The sequence below is a fragment of the Parus major genome, unplaced genomic scaffold, assembly GCF_001522545.3.
Source record: "Parus major isolate Abel unplaced genomic scaffold, Parus_major1.1 Scaffold257, whole genome shotgun sequence".
Taxonomy (NCBI): Eukaryota; Metazoa; Chordata; class Aves; order Passeriformes; family Paridae; genus Parus; species Parus major.
The window spans coordinates 65,878-80,355 of NW_015379265.1; the positions used below are offsets into that span (position 1 = coordinate 65,878).

General features: G+C 42.6%; 1 protein-coding gene across 3 annotated transcripts in view; it reads left to right on the forward strand.

The window, feature by feature from the left end:
* The window catches only part of ATRN (attractin), a 151,863-nt gene that overhangs the window by 26,019 nt on the left and 111,366 nt on the right, over window positions 1-14,478 (forward strand). For all 3 annotated transcript variants that reach the window (XM_033511471.1, XM_033511472.1, XM_033511473.1), the window contains exons 2-3: window positions 7,987-8,070; window positions 12,095-12,208. In XM_033511471.1, coding sequence (XP_033367362.1) covers window positions 7,987-8,070; window positions 12,095-12,208 — 198 coding nt within the window. The remainder of the gene's footprint in view (window positions 1-7,986; window positions 8,071-12,094; window positions 12,209-14,478) is intronic.

Here is a 14,478-nt window from a genome sequence, read left to right on the forward strand (position 1 = left end):
AAGTCAAGGATTTGTCATTCTGTAGATTCACAAATGCCCATCTGGATTTTGGGATGTACCACGACTATTTTAGGGATCTGTATGTGAATATCTGTGTCAAAATCTGATTTTGATGAAATAGAAGTTAACAGCAATCTTTTTCCTAACAACTTTTATTTTTTTAGGGATCAGTTTTCCCAGCAGGTACCACTGCTACATAGTAGCTTACAACTTCTGAATGTCAGGAAGGAAATAAAAAGAATTATTTCTATCCCTATTACGAAAGTGGGTCAGGCTGTGATGTTTATTTATAGAATGTCTCAATATTTTCATTTTTGTTACAACATTGACTGATCATTGGCTTGTGCTTTTCTGTAAGTGTGACTACCAAGTTCTGAGTTCTGCATTTGGTCTAAAAATCAGCAGTGATGGGGGTGGCAAGTTTGGAGCTAAATCAGTCTAAATGGGCTTCTTGAGAGTTCAATGGATTATTTTGGGGTTTAGTGTTTAGGAAGAATAGGGCAGCAGTTTCATATGCAGGATTGGAAAGCAGAACGGATTGCTGCTTTTATATTTCTCATAGAAACTTGGTAGGTTTGCATTTGTCTGAGAAAGTGCAGCAGGACAATGGTCTTCTGCTCCACAGGGATGGCCTTAAACTCCGCTTATTCCTATTCCCGCTGGCCTGAAGATGAAATCAGTTGCTTAACCTCTTTTCATTCACAATACAGCATGTGTTCTGCCAATGAATGCTTTTTCCTTAAATGTAGGCCTGACAACTTGAAAGCTTATCAAAGTGAAGGGCTCTCCAACTGGAGAGGAAGATTGATGTCTGTCAATTCTGAGCATGTGGGCTTTAAAGAATTTGAATTATGAGGCTTTATTTACAAGGGCCACAGGTGTGCTGTACTGCATCTGAAATGATTGCACTGGTGCTTGAGATCAATTGAATAATTGAATATCTCTAATTTTGGGAAAGGGATGAAGAATCATCTTACTGACCTTGTATGCACGAGCCTTTGATTATTCTCTTTGACCATTGCAATAATGTGGTTTCTTTGTCCTTTTGTCTTGCACGGGGTTAAGTTTTGGGGTAAGACACTTGCAAGGGCTCTTGCCCCAAGGTTTTAGGGGTTCATTCTGTGCCAGGGGAAGAGAGGGATTGAAATATTCTTTTTTTGCTGTAGTGAGACAGTTTATGAAGTGTGAGATGCATTTGCTTTCGACTGTGCTCTGTTGTCTCCTCCTGCCTGGTATGAATAAGACAGCTCCCTACCACAACAAACCTCGGGAGCATTTTAGGACCACCAGCGAAGGAAGAGACTCCCGTTTTTCTGGGCATTACAAACACTTTCAGCTAAATTATCCTTATTTCAAAGAACTAGGCCAAGATCCAGTAAGTGGATTTGGGAACAGACATGGAAAGCAGAGTGCAAGTGTTGTATTGGATTAATAGAGAGTGTTGTAGTGTCCACCATCTGCATGGCAGGTGTCTCAGGTAGCAGTGGTGGGTGTGGGTGGCCTTCAAAGGGACCTCACAAATTGGCCTTTTGTCATGGTAATGTTTCTGCATAAAATACAGGCACTAGTGAAGGTGTTCAAAGAAATAAGTGTGCCAAGATTGGAGTTCTTGCAGTGTGAAAGCAGAGATCAAAGATAATATAGATTATAGAACAATGCCACAGAAAAATGTGCTGACAAACAGCACAAAATGTGCTGCTTGTGTGATAATAACAACAACAACAACAACAACAACAACAACAATAATAATAATAATAATAATAATGATAATTCTTTTATTCATTGTTTTACCCAGTAAGTTTGAATGGGGGAAAAATCTGTAGTAAACAGTAATGTTGGCATTTGCAGTGCAGCTTGGCTGGTTGGTTCAGCAGAGATAAAGCTGAGGTTATGCAGTGAATAAATGCTGCTTTGGGGTCTCTGAGATGAGGCTGGGAATAAAGAAACAGGAGAAGATGCAGGGACCTAAACTTGTGATGTTTTCAGTTTGACTTTAAAACTTAGAGGCACAAACAAGAGTGGAGCTCCAGCGTGTTTCTGGTGTGGCAAATGCAGTTGGATCACAAGGCAGTGTCTATAAATGATGGTTTTGAAGCAGTGGGGAAGTGCTGGTGTTGTTTGGGATGCAACACAGTTCTGGGTTGTTTTTTTTTTTTCAGCGCTTCTGATGTGGGGAAATGGAATTGGTGGAGAGAAACCAGCTTTTCCTTCACAGTTTCTGTTGTCTTAGTCTTGAGGTTAGGTAATTTTAATTATTTTTATAATTCAATTTTATTTTTTTTTTAAATGATGTATCTTAATTATTACGATAAAAATCTTTACTGTGAGGAAAAAGTTCTTTCCTGGGAGGGTGGGGAGGCCCTGGCCCAGGGTGGCCAGAGAAGCTGGAAGTGTCCAAGGCCAGGCTGGACACTGGGGCTTGGAGAAGACTGGGACAGTGGAAGCGGGGTGGAACGAGATGAGCTTTAAGGTCCCTCCCAACCTAAAGCGTTTGGTTTTCCATGATTACACTGCAGCAGTGACTTTTGCATGAGTTTGTTCATCTTGAGCACTTTTTTCTCAGGAGACATGAAAGAGAGAGGAGGAGAGAATTCTCTGAACACCTGGAGTAGTTCATTATCTTTGTTTTAGGTACCTCTTGCTGCATAAGTAAAATCCTTATCAAAGTGGATTTTGCAGTAATGTTTTACCTTCGTCTGTGAGACCTGGCCTGTAATTAATTACATCTTCCCAGCTTTACCTGTGGTGTGAAACTGAGGTGGCAGAAGAAGGGATTTAGCTGTTCTACATTAGAATTGTTTATCTGCTTCTCTCATCCCTGGTGTGCCTGATCACTATTCCATGCCTATAAATTAAAGCATTTGCTTATAATATATGTCCTTTAACCTCAGTGCTTTTAGTGAGAACATGAACAAAGTCAAATTATTAATCAATTTAGGACAGAAAGCTTTTGTTCTGGAAGAAGCTGTAACAGCCCTTTCTCTGTGCCTTCAATTCCAAATATACCCAGAACAATCACTTTTAATTGTGAAGTGCTTGAGCACTTGGGAAGGAGGAGGAAGAAAGGAGGAAAATTCATTGCTTGCATCAGTCTCTAGATTTAGCAGCTTCAAAACTAGGATGGGCAAGGGGCTTTTGGGTTTGTTTGGTGGTTTTGACTGTTTGTTTTTATTTGCTTGCTTGTTTAGTTTTTTTGCTGTTTTTTATTGGTTTCTTATTATTTGGTTGGGGTATTTTTTACTGAAAAGGCTGTGAAACTTCTCCAGACAAGATGCTGGTAAGTCTTCACTGTCAGTGTCACTGCAGTCTAACTGAAAGTAATACAAACCCATTTTGAGATCCAGTGATGACCACTTAGAGGTTTAATTTGAATGTGTTTTATAAACCAAACCAGCTTGCTTACCTTTTCTGGTGAGTAATGAAGGAAAGGCAAGCTGCATTTTTTTTTTATTAATACTTCTGTGGAAAATAAATATATTCAAAACCCTTCATATTCAAAAGTTGCCAGCATATAATGTACCTTTAATGTCACAATGCTTTGAAGTAAGTGCTGCAAAGTTATTTAATTCTAAATTCTAAGGTACTTTTTGTAAGTTTTTGTACTCACAAGCAACAGGCTTGCTTTACATTCATTATACAGTAGTTAGTTGACAGCTTTGAGGCTTTGCCTTGTGCAGATCCTGTCTACGGAGGAACTGATTTGTATTTGAAAAATATATGCTGCTAGTATTACTCACATTATTATTAAAAAACCCATGGATTTTTCTGGTGATTTCCAATATCAGATTTGGCTGTTTACCCAGGAGATACCATTGATGGCTGCCTGATTTTCTTGTGTTGGTTTTGTGCTTTGCAGGGGCTCCTAGAATGAGTGGGGAATAATTAAATATGCAGAATATTTTTTCATAAAGTATTTATCTTCAAAGTTCTTTTTTGTTAAATCTTCATCCTTGTCATTGCTTCTCTTTTGTCTTTTCCTTTAAAAAAGCTGGAATAGACTGCACTCAAGGTTGGAGCTCTTTGAATATGTGGACTGTATGTTCATCTCCCTAACTCTCTCCTTTCCCTTTGGTTCTTATATATTGCAGTCCACTTGGAAATCAATGAAAAATTTAGTGTACACAGCACTGTTGTGAACAGTGAAGTTTGAAACAAGCCTTCAGTATTGTGTGTATACATATGTATTTATGCAGTACACTTAGGTATTTTTTTAATCTGAGTTTTGTGAATAGATCCTTGCAGTTGTTTTTTTCTACCCTGGAAATTTTAAAGTTGATGTTGTAGTTTAGTGCCTTGTAAGTATTGTAGTACAGGACCTGACTTGTTTTTTAGGGTGTAGCAGCTGCTCCTTGCAGAGCAGGAGATGTAACACTCAGGCAGTACGAAAGCACTTCTTATGTAGCAGCCATATGTTTCACCAAGTTTGCAAAGTCAAGTGGTATTTGATGCCTTCCCATATTTGCTGCTGTCTGATTTCTACATCTGAATCATAAAATTACCATGGAGTCACAGAATTGTTTAGGTTGGAAAAGCCCTCTAAGACCAGCAAGTTCAGCTGTTACCCAGCACAGCCATGGCCACCACTGCCCATGTCCCTAAGTGCCACATGTACAGGTCTTTTAAATTCCCCCAGCGAAGGGCACTCCACTCCTGCCCTGGGCAGCTGGGCCAGGGCTGGACAAACATTTCCAGGAAAGAATTTCCCCAAAATCCACCCTGAGCTTCCCTGAGGCCTTTCCCTCTCCTCCTGTCCCTGTTCCTGGGAGCAGATCCCAAATCCCCCCCGGCTGTCCCCTCCTGCCAGGGACTTGTGCAGAGCCAGAAATTCCCCTGAGCCTCCTTTGCTCCAGCCTGAGCCCCTTCCCAGCTCCCTCAGGAATTCTCCAGCCCCTTCCCAGCTCCCTCAGGAATTCTCCAGCCCCTTCCCAGCTCCCTCAGGAATTCTCCAGCCCTTTCCCAGCTCCATTCCCTTCCCTGGCCACGCTCCAGCCCCTCCAGGGCTCTCCAGAGCTGTCCCAGCACTGGAGGTTCCCCAGCACAGGGGACGGGCACTGCCCTGGTCCTGCTGCCACCCCAGAGCTGGCACAGCCCAGGGACCAGCGGCCTCCAGTGGTCCCTTGCCCACCTGGGTTCATTGTCCAGAAGCTGTCAGAGCACTCCCAGGGCCTTCCCAGCCCCTCTGCCCGTGGAGCTGCAGGGGTTGCTGAGCCAAGTTTAGGACCTGGCACTTGGCCTTGTTGACCCCCACATCACAAATACAACCAAAACTTTCTGGGGCCAAGGACCCCCGAGCCTGCTGGTGTCAGTTTGAGCCTTCTCCGTGAGAGTGGCCTGATGGATGTCAGGAAAACTTTCCGTATCCAAGTCCCTCATTCCTGGAGTCTTTTTCCTTCTGGATTTACTCACGTGTTCCCTTCCCAAGTCTCTGCTTGCAGACAAATCCAAAGCACTGTGTAGGACATGTCCCAGTTATCCAAACCCCCCGCCCTGTGTCGTGTGTGACACAGACAGCACTGAGCATGGGGAACAGGGGACTGTGCTTTTCTACTGGAGCTTGGAGATCAGTTGAGCTTTCTGTATTAAATGGAAAGATGAAATTCTAATTTCAGTTTGCTTTTGTGCTGAAGATTTATTTCTGTCTAGAAGAGTGTTTATAGAAGAAATGGATGCTGCTGCCCTGCTCTAGCCAGGCAGTGCAGACAGTGAAAACTTAATTCCTATTTATTTTCCTTTCAGATATGTCAACTCTGATTTATTATAGATTTTTAATATCTCTCATTCATCCATAACGGCAGGAAGTTTAGTAAGCAGTCTGAGAAACTTACGGATAAGTTTTTACTAATAGCATATCAAAGAAGTTTGACTTATATTTTTAAAACTAAATCCAGTGTTTTGCTGAAACTTCATTGAATTACATTGATGTTGAAATGGCGACATCCCTGGGGTTACAGTATTAACAGGATTATTTTTTTTTTAATATCACTTTTGGTAGCATTTCTATGGTGAATGAAGTAATTATTATTTCCAGATAAAATTGTTGCAAGCCGTCTATGAGCAGAGGCTCCTGAGAGCTTGCCACATGGCATGAGATTGTTTTTAGCTTGAGATACTTGCTCAGGTTTTCAGAATCTCTGGTCTTTGTGCAGGCAAAGTTCTATCAGTGTTGATACTGTTTGATTCACAGCTTTTCCATGGATATTCTATTCAAAAGGACGAATTTTTAGACAAAAAGACTAGATGTTACTGCCTCCAGTAACATGGAAGTTTCATTTGGTTTGGTGAATTCCTAGTTGGTGGATAAGTGGTTTGAATTTTCAAAGAGGTCGAAGTTGTAAAAGAAATATAAGTCACGTAATCATGGAATGGTTTGGGTTGAAAGGGACATTAAGGCCCATCCAGTCCCAGCCCAGCCATGGCAGGGCCAGCTCCCCCTGTCCCAGGAGCTCCAGCCCCAGTGTCCAGCCTGGCCTTGGGCACTGCCAGGGATCCAGGGGCTGCTCTGGGCACCTGGGCCAGCCCTGCCCACCCTGCCAGGAACAATCCCTGCCCAATGTCCAGCCTAAATCTATACCTTCTGTATGTGTATTTTTTTTTAATCTAATCCCTGTTTACACCTACATCTGTGTCTCCACAGAAGGTCTGATGCTTCTTACGCATCCAAAAGTCTGAGATTTTTCTTCCCTTGCTTGAATGTCCATTTCTTGCAGAGCTTCAGTAATTGGCTTTAAAATATCTTCAGCTCAATTTCTCAGGTTGAAAAGTATTATAATAAATTCATTTATAGACAGAGGAAGGTAGTTTTTAAAAATCTGTGGATTTTGCCTTTTTAATTTGAAGCAGAGATCAACCCTAAAAATGCTTGATGGAAAACAGTATGGAAAATAATTTTTGACTCAGCCAAAGTATCTTTAAAAGTGAGACATTAACATTAACAGATCACTGGGGAGTGGTGATAGTTCCAAGACACTGGTTTAGGGGACTTCTGATCTTGCTTTCTTCTCCTTTTGCCAAATTTAAATTTAGAGTGTTTTTGTTTTAAAGTTGTGTTGTAAGTAGGACAGTTGAATTTTGCCTGAGGGCTGTGATTTGCTCCAGCCGTGTGCCCACGATGGAGTTTGTAACTTGCCTAGGAAGGAATCCTGTTTGGTGCCAGCATGCCCTCTACCAGAATGTGGTGTTTGGGCACCTTCAGGTGCTACTGTCTTTTGCTGCCATCCTTTCTTGTAATTTCTTTTCAGCAGTTTCTGCAGTACTTCAAAAGTTTGTTAGAACTAATCTGAAATATTTTGACTAATTCATGTGAGATAGGAATGTATATCCCAATGGTTTTGCTCTTAGTTTTGTCTTTTGCTGGTATAGAATTTGCAGATGTTGATAATATAGAATCACAGACTTGTTGGGGTGGAAGGGACCTTAAAGCCCATCTCATTCTACCCCCTGCCATAGGCAGGGACACCTTCCCTTAGACCAGGTTGCTCCAAGCCCAACCCAACTTGGCCTTGATCACTTCCAAATATGTGGCTTGGGGATCAGGCCTCCATTCAGGAAGATGTCAAGGAGTTTGTGGAGGGTCAAATACAGAATGAGTGAGAGTATGAGTGAGAGAGAGCGCTGTGGACTTCATCTAAACTGCATGCAAGAATGGTCCGGTTTGTGTAAATATAAAGTTTAGGAATAATTTTAGCTTCTTTTGGGGAATTCCTTTTGCTGGCTAGGTGGTATATCCATACATATAGGTTTGGAACCACGACAGCAATCTGAAGTGATGTCCTTCAAGATGTCATTCGAGGAACAATCATCAGAAGGCCTGCACAGAGAATTCAACAGGGGACTCCCAGCTGGGTTTTGTTGTGCTGTAGTTGGTTTGTTTATAGTGGCTCTTAAGTAAATAATAATCTAATAGCGGGTCTTCAAAATTTAGGGAATCATTTCTGAATGTTTAAAACCATTGGACACTAATGCTTGTCTTTGTGTTTTTGTTTGCAGACTCACTGAACCTTCAGGGTATGTCACAGATGGGCCTGGAAATTACAAATACAAGACAAAATGCACCTGGCTCATTGAAGGAAGGTGAGTGTTGGAAGCAGCTTGGGATTTTGTGTTCTTTATTGGGACTTCTAGGTGAGTTTTATCTGCACTAAATATTTTTAGGTCTCATGATTCTTTCTGGCTATTCTAAAAGCTAGGTAGGGCAACACTTAATTGTTCTTGGTAAATTAAGTTTTTGTGCAGCTGAGCCCTCCAAACTGACTTCTGATTAAGAAGTTTGTGTTGAAACAGCATGTGGTAAACAAAAATCAGTGCACTTCCATAAATAATGAAGGACTGTGGATTACTTACTGATATCATAGCGAGCCATTCAGATGATGGGATTCACTATGCATGGGACTTTTCAGTAGTATGAGAAACAAGAGAAAGCTCTGAAAGCGTTTATTCACTACAGAATCAGTTTCTGTAGTGATGAACTTCAGATATTTCTTTACTCACTGAGCCATGAGACTTCAGAGGAGCCACTGACCTTTTATTACAAGGGTTTTCTAAACTGGGAGAAGTCCCTCAGATCTTTCCCCTTACTTTACTGCCCTTCCTATATTTGATCCTTATACTGTTAACAGAAAAATCTTGCACAGGTTTTATAGGAGTAGCATATTTAATGTCTGTCCTCTGTCATCTGATAGATGGTGCAGCAGTTCAGAGTATCTCACTTGTAAAAATGTGTTTTTGATAGTACCAAGCTGGTGCCAGGACTGTAAGATCCATTTGTTTAGTCTCCAAAACTCTTCCATGGTCAGATATGATGCTGTGTGATAACATCTGAGTGCTCAGGCACATTCCATGTTGTACTCTGAATCTACAGGTAGAGGGGTCTCTGAATTGGTATAAGTCATGTGAGATGTGAACTTGTACTGGACACTGCAAACTGAGGCCTCTTTGTATCTTGGAGGATCAGAATTTACTACAGTCCCAGAGGGCACTTTTCCTCAGACTTCTCCCTGTGTTTAACGTGACTGTTGCTGTCATGCACATTGGGATCAAGGCACCCTTAGCAAATTTGCCAATGGACACCAGGCCATATGGTGTGGTCAAGATGCTGAAGGGAAGGAATGGCATCAAAGGGGACCTGGACAGGCTGGAGACATGGGACTGTGTGAACCTCATGAGGTTCAACAAGGCCGAGTGCGAGGTCCTGCAGCCGGGTCAGGGCAGGGCCTGGTCTCAGAAGAATCTGAGGATGGAGGCATGGAGAGCAGCCTTAGGGAGAAGGACTTGGGGGTGCTGCTGGGTGAGAGCTGGACATGACCCAGCCCAGAAGCCCCTGAGACCTGGGCTGATCCCAGCGTGGGCAGCAGGGGAGGGGGGATTCTGCCCCTCTGCCCTGCTCAGGTCAGGCCCCACCTGCAGAGCTGCCCCAGGCTGGGCTGATCCCAAAGGAAAGGTGGGAATTGTGTCCCGGAGCCCCTCAGGTCAGGCCCCACCTGCAGAGCTGCCCCAGCCCCGGGGCCAAGAGCAGGAGGACGTGGAGCTGCTGGAGAGTCCAGAGGAGGCCCCGGAGCTGCTGCAGGGCTGGAGCCCCTCTGCTCTGGAGCCAGGCTGGGAGAGCTGGGAATGTTCCCCTGGAGAAGGGCAAAATGCAGGGAATGCTGAGAGTCCCTGCAGGGGCTCCAGGAGAGCTGGAGAGGGACTGGGGCCAAGGGCTGGAGGAACAGGACACATGGAACAGCTTCCCAGTGCCAGAGGGCATGGCTGGGTGGGATTTGGGCAGGGATTGTTCCTGGCAGGGTGGGTTTAATGCCCTGTCCCAGGTGCCCAGAGCAGCTGGGGCTGCCCCTGGATCCCTGGAAGTGCCCAAGGACAGACTGGATGTGTCTTGGAGCACCGGTACATGGCAGGGGGTGGAACAAGATAGTTGTGTAGGTCTCTTCCAACCCAGACCACTATATGGTTCTTTGGGAGGTCTGATGAGTTAGGAGGAATGTCCTGGTGTGACTTTATGATACTGGTATCCCCAATTGTCTGATTTATGTTATATATTAAGTTCTGCACCTTTAAGACTGGCTTTGAGAGCAAGAGAGGGGGAAGAAGAAGCCACAGTTTGTGTTAAAGAAAAACATCACTCCCACACATCTCGCTCCTGGACTGTGGTGTCTGCAGCATGGACAGACAGCGGGACAGAGCTTCTCTCTGGCTTTTAGTTAGCTTTAGCTAGCTGAGGCAGAGGAGCTCCCTGGACCTTTGTTTTTTTTCCAATTTTCTTGGATCTGTGCAAGCCTGCTCTGGACTGAACACCCAGCCAAACCCCGGGAGCTCAGGCCTGTGGCCCACCGGGGCCTGAGCACTTTCCAGCGCTGGAGAGACTGATAAGAACCTGAGTGAGCCAAGCATGAAAAGGACCTTTTCTTCCTAAATTTGCCATTCCATCGAACAGCAAGAGGTTTTAGTATTTAATATTATTCAATTTCTGTTAAATAAACAGCTTTTTCCACTTCTCTCCAAGGAATTTTTTTTTTTCCTTTTCCCGGACCAGTTGGTGGGGAGGGGCATTTCCCTGGGGAAATCCCCATTTGGAGTTTTCCTTCCTAATTTGCCCTAAACTAGGACAAATACAAGGAATTATTCACTGTATCTGGTTCAGACATTTATTTGAGCTGAGGAAGTTTAATTCCTCAGCTCTTAAAGTGCTCAAAACTGAGGGCTAAGCTGCTCCATAAAACTATCCAGAATGATGAAATTGAGAGGCAGCCACTCAATATTAACTTTATTAAGAGCCCATTTGTTTGAGGTGGTTAAGAGCAAAAGTTGGGTGCTCCCAGTGGCTGCACCTTTTAATTTGTGTAGTTAATAGGAATACAGCAGACAGTTTGCAATTACAAATAATTAAAAAATGTTTCACAAGAGCATTATTGTAGACAAAACAGCTTCAGCAATCCCAGCACAGCCAGCTTAACCCTCATAACTTCTGTTTTTAAAGGATATCGTGACTCATATTTTTATCAGAAGCAAAGTGCTTCTCATGAGCCCTCAATAATGTCACCAAAGCTGCTCTTCCAGCCTATAATTACTACTACTGAGAGGCTTCCTGGGGAACCACCACTTTGTGGGGTCTGAAGTGAGATCTTTCTTGCTTGGAAAGACAGAAATGTTCTTTCTTATTCCATAGCTGAGCATTTACGTTGGAGTCCTTTTCCTGCCTGTGAGTGTTTATACCCTGCTGTCAGGGCATGGTGGTAAACAGAAAAGAGATAATCATGCTGATTAAACCAGCTGAAATATGCAGTCGTGTGAAGAGAGTCTAAGCTTGCTGCCAGAAGTGAAACTGGAAAGCAATGCCTGCAAAACTGTTCAGTTCTGAGTGCCCTCACCTCGTTGCTGGCATTCCACTGTGCAGAGAGCTTTGAGGTTAGCAGGAGAGGGTACAATCTGTGTTAGCAAGCCTTTGAAGACACTGGAGAAATTCAGATACAAAATAAGCCATGAGTTCCTTAGTGTTCTCATTTCCTTTCTGTACTGTTCCTGATTTTTCTTGGCTGTTGTCTGTGCTGTGTTCTCATCCTAGGGGAGTCCTTTTTATTTTTCCCAGGAGTGTGAACAAGGCAGATGAGCTCCATGGAGCCTGAGGCCCATGTGATTGGGCAGATGAGGGCTGTCTGCTAACCGTTGTTGGCTGTTGCAAAGAGACTCTTTTTGTTTGTGGTCTGAGCCTTTATTGATTGACAATTTCATTCTGCTCTACAGCTGTCAGGCTATTCAAATAGCAGCAAACCCCTATGACTCCATAGGATGCTCAGTTCTCAAGTCAGAGGTACCCTTTGTACCTTTTCTTTAAGCAGGACATTATCCTTGAGTTCCACCTGCTGGTCTTTTCCAAAGGCCCAGAGTAGATTGTTATACCTATCCAAAAATAGTCATTTGTAGAATAATGCCCTAAAGACTTCTCCTTCTGTGGGAAGGAGGGAACTCTGGCAAGCTGACATTTTAAAAATTTATTTGATTAGGATGAACAGGGATTTCATCTGAATTTAAGGGCAATGCTGTTGGAGAGATCCTAGACGCTTGTGTTCTTTTCTTTTATTTTTTTTTTTTTTTTTCTTTACAGGCCAAACACAATCCTCAGGCTTCGATTCAATCACTTTGCCACAGAGTGCAGCTGGGACCATTTGTATGTGTATGATGGAGACTCAATTTATGCTCCCTTACTGGCAGCTTTTAGGTAAGTTCCCCTTGGTAAGACTCTTAACTGTAGCCAGTGGTATTTTCTTAACTTAGAGCCTGACTTAAATGTAGCTTCTGACACTGTAAATATGATCCAGTAATCCAAGTGTGTAATGCTGCAAGTGCAGCACATATAGCCAGTGTCCTTTTGTGTGCTGTTTGTCAGCATAAACAATTAAGGAGTTGTCTTTTGCTTTTACAATGAACAGTCATGTCACTGCACTCTAGCATGGAAGTATTATGTTTTCATTTCCAAATTCTGATTCTTTGAGGGACAAAAAAAAAATAAATTATTGTCATCTCTGTGGGCTGCAGATGATTTGGTGTGCAGGCTCCTTTGAGAGGAGAAAAGTGCCCCATTTATGGGTTTGAACATGATTTATAAGTTAAACTTGTACTGTGTCAATGCAGACAGAAGGGCAGAAGCCAGCTAGTGTTGTAGACATGGCATAGAATTATTTTTATCTTTTCTATACCTTAAACTTCAAAATTTTTAGTTACTTGGAGCATGTTCAGGAGCATCAATGATGGATCAACCTTGTAAAAGCATAGAATCACAGGATGGTTTGGGTTGGGAGGGATCTTAAAGCTCATATAGTGCCATCCCAGCCAGGGCAGGGCCAGCTCCCACTGTCCCAGGAGCTCCAGCCCCAGTGTCCAGCCTGGCCTTGGGCACTGCCAGGGATCCAGGGGCTGCTCTGGGCACCTGGGACAGGGCCTCACTACCATCATGAGGAAGGATTCCTTTCAATGTCCCATCTCTCCCTGCCCTCTGGCAGTGGGAAGCCATTCCCTGTGTCTTGTCTCTCCATCCCATGTCAAATGTCCCCTTGATGTGTAGAAGTATCCATTCTGCCAGTAGGTTACAGGTATTTGGCTTGTCCATGTGATGAGAGATCAGTGTTGATGCTGGTGAACAATCGACATTTCATGCTGAGACCTAAACATAACATATGCTTTTCTTTATTTCAGTCTGGCAGTGACGTCACCACCTTAAAATTTTTATTCTTTAAACTGAAATTAGGAAAATAATCCCAAGTTATCTATGGAAAAAAACTAACGGTTCCCCTGGGAGCCTGCTTGCTGCAAATGGCTGTGTAACTATTTCCAGAATTAACCTTCTGCTGGGTTTCCTCTCATTTGTGAAATGAGGGTCTAAAAATACTTAGTGTTTTTTCTAGAAAATCCTTGTAGTATCTATGAGAGAAGATGAGCCGAGGAAAAGTTGATAAAAATTCAAACCACCACGTGGTGTTTTTGGTCTTCAACTGCAAATGTAGAGTTGTTTTGGAGTGAAAAAATGTTTCCTGTAAAGTTTCAGACTAATGTGAGGTCAAAACAGGACACCTCATTTGAAGAAGGAACAACCTTTCTCTTGTCAAAACTTCCAAAAATGTGGCAATGCCACTTGGAAGTGCTCTCCTGGTATCATGCCTTGATTGATGTGCAGGAAGAGGAAGAAATGTCATCTTGACCCAATGTCATTTTGTTCTAATCAAGCTATTTTTTAATACACTGGTGAAAAGGTGAAATGATGATTTGTGCCTGCCATTTCTTGTGAGTTTTCCAAAAAATAATAGGCCTTTAAAATTTAAGTTATAAGTAGTTCACAGCATTAAAAGTTATTTAAACTGGGAAATCTTCTGTAAATCAGGAAGCCTGAGCGTGAGGACAAGCAAACATGAGCTTACTACAATAATGTTTTTGAGGTAGGAAAAAAACCCAATTATTTTATTTTAATTGTTTCTTTAGATGACTTTTGAATTTAACTTCATTAGCAGTGAGCTGTGGTGTTCAGTAATCCATGTTCAGAAAATGGCAGGTGCTTCTCATTTTGGTAAAGTACCAGAAAGCATCTGTTGAAAAGCACCTTTCTCTAATACAAAATAAATGCATGGGAATTTTTTAAGAGCAGTGTTCATATTTTCTCAAATTACTTGGGTTATATTAAATTTATTATTACCATAACCATATTTCCTTGTTCATTATTTTTGCACCCTGCCAGGAGATTTGCAAGACTGAGCTTTGTACAGTTTGACCTTGTAAGCTTTCAGAGTTTGTTGATAAACACTGTAAATTCCTTTCTCTCTGAAGTCAGTTTTTGGTCCCTCCCTTGCTTTTTACAGCAGTTCCCTGAACCTTCACTTCCTTCACTGCTCTTATTTTGTTTTCTTGACCTTCTGATGCTCATTTATGTTTGTTCAAAAGATATTTTTCCTGAAATATCCATCCATTCATCCATCATCCATCATCCATCCATCATCCATC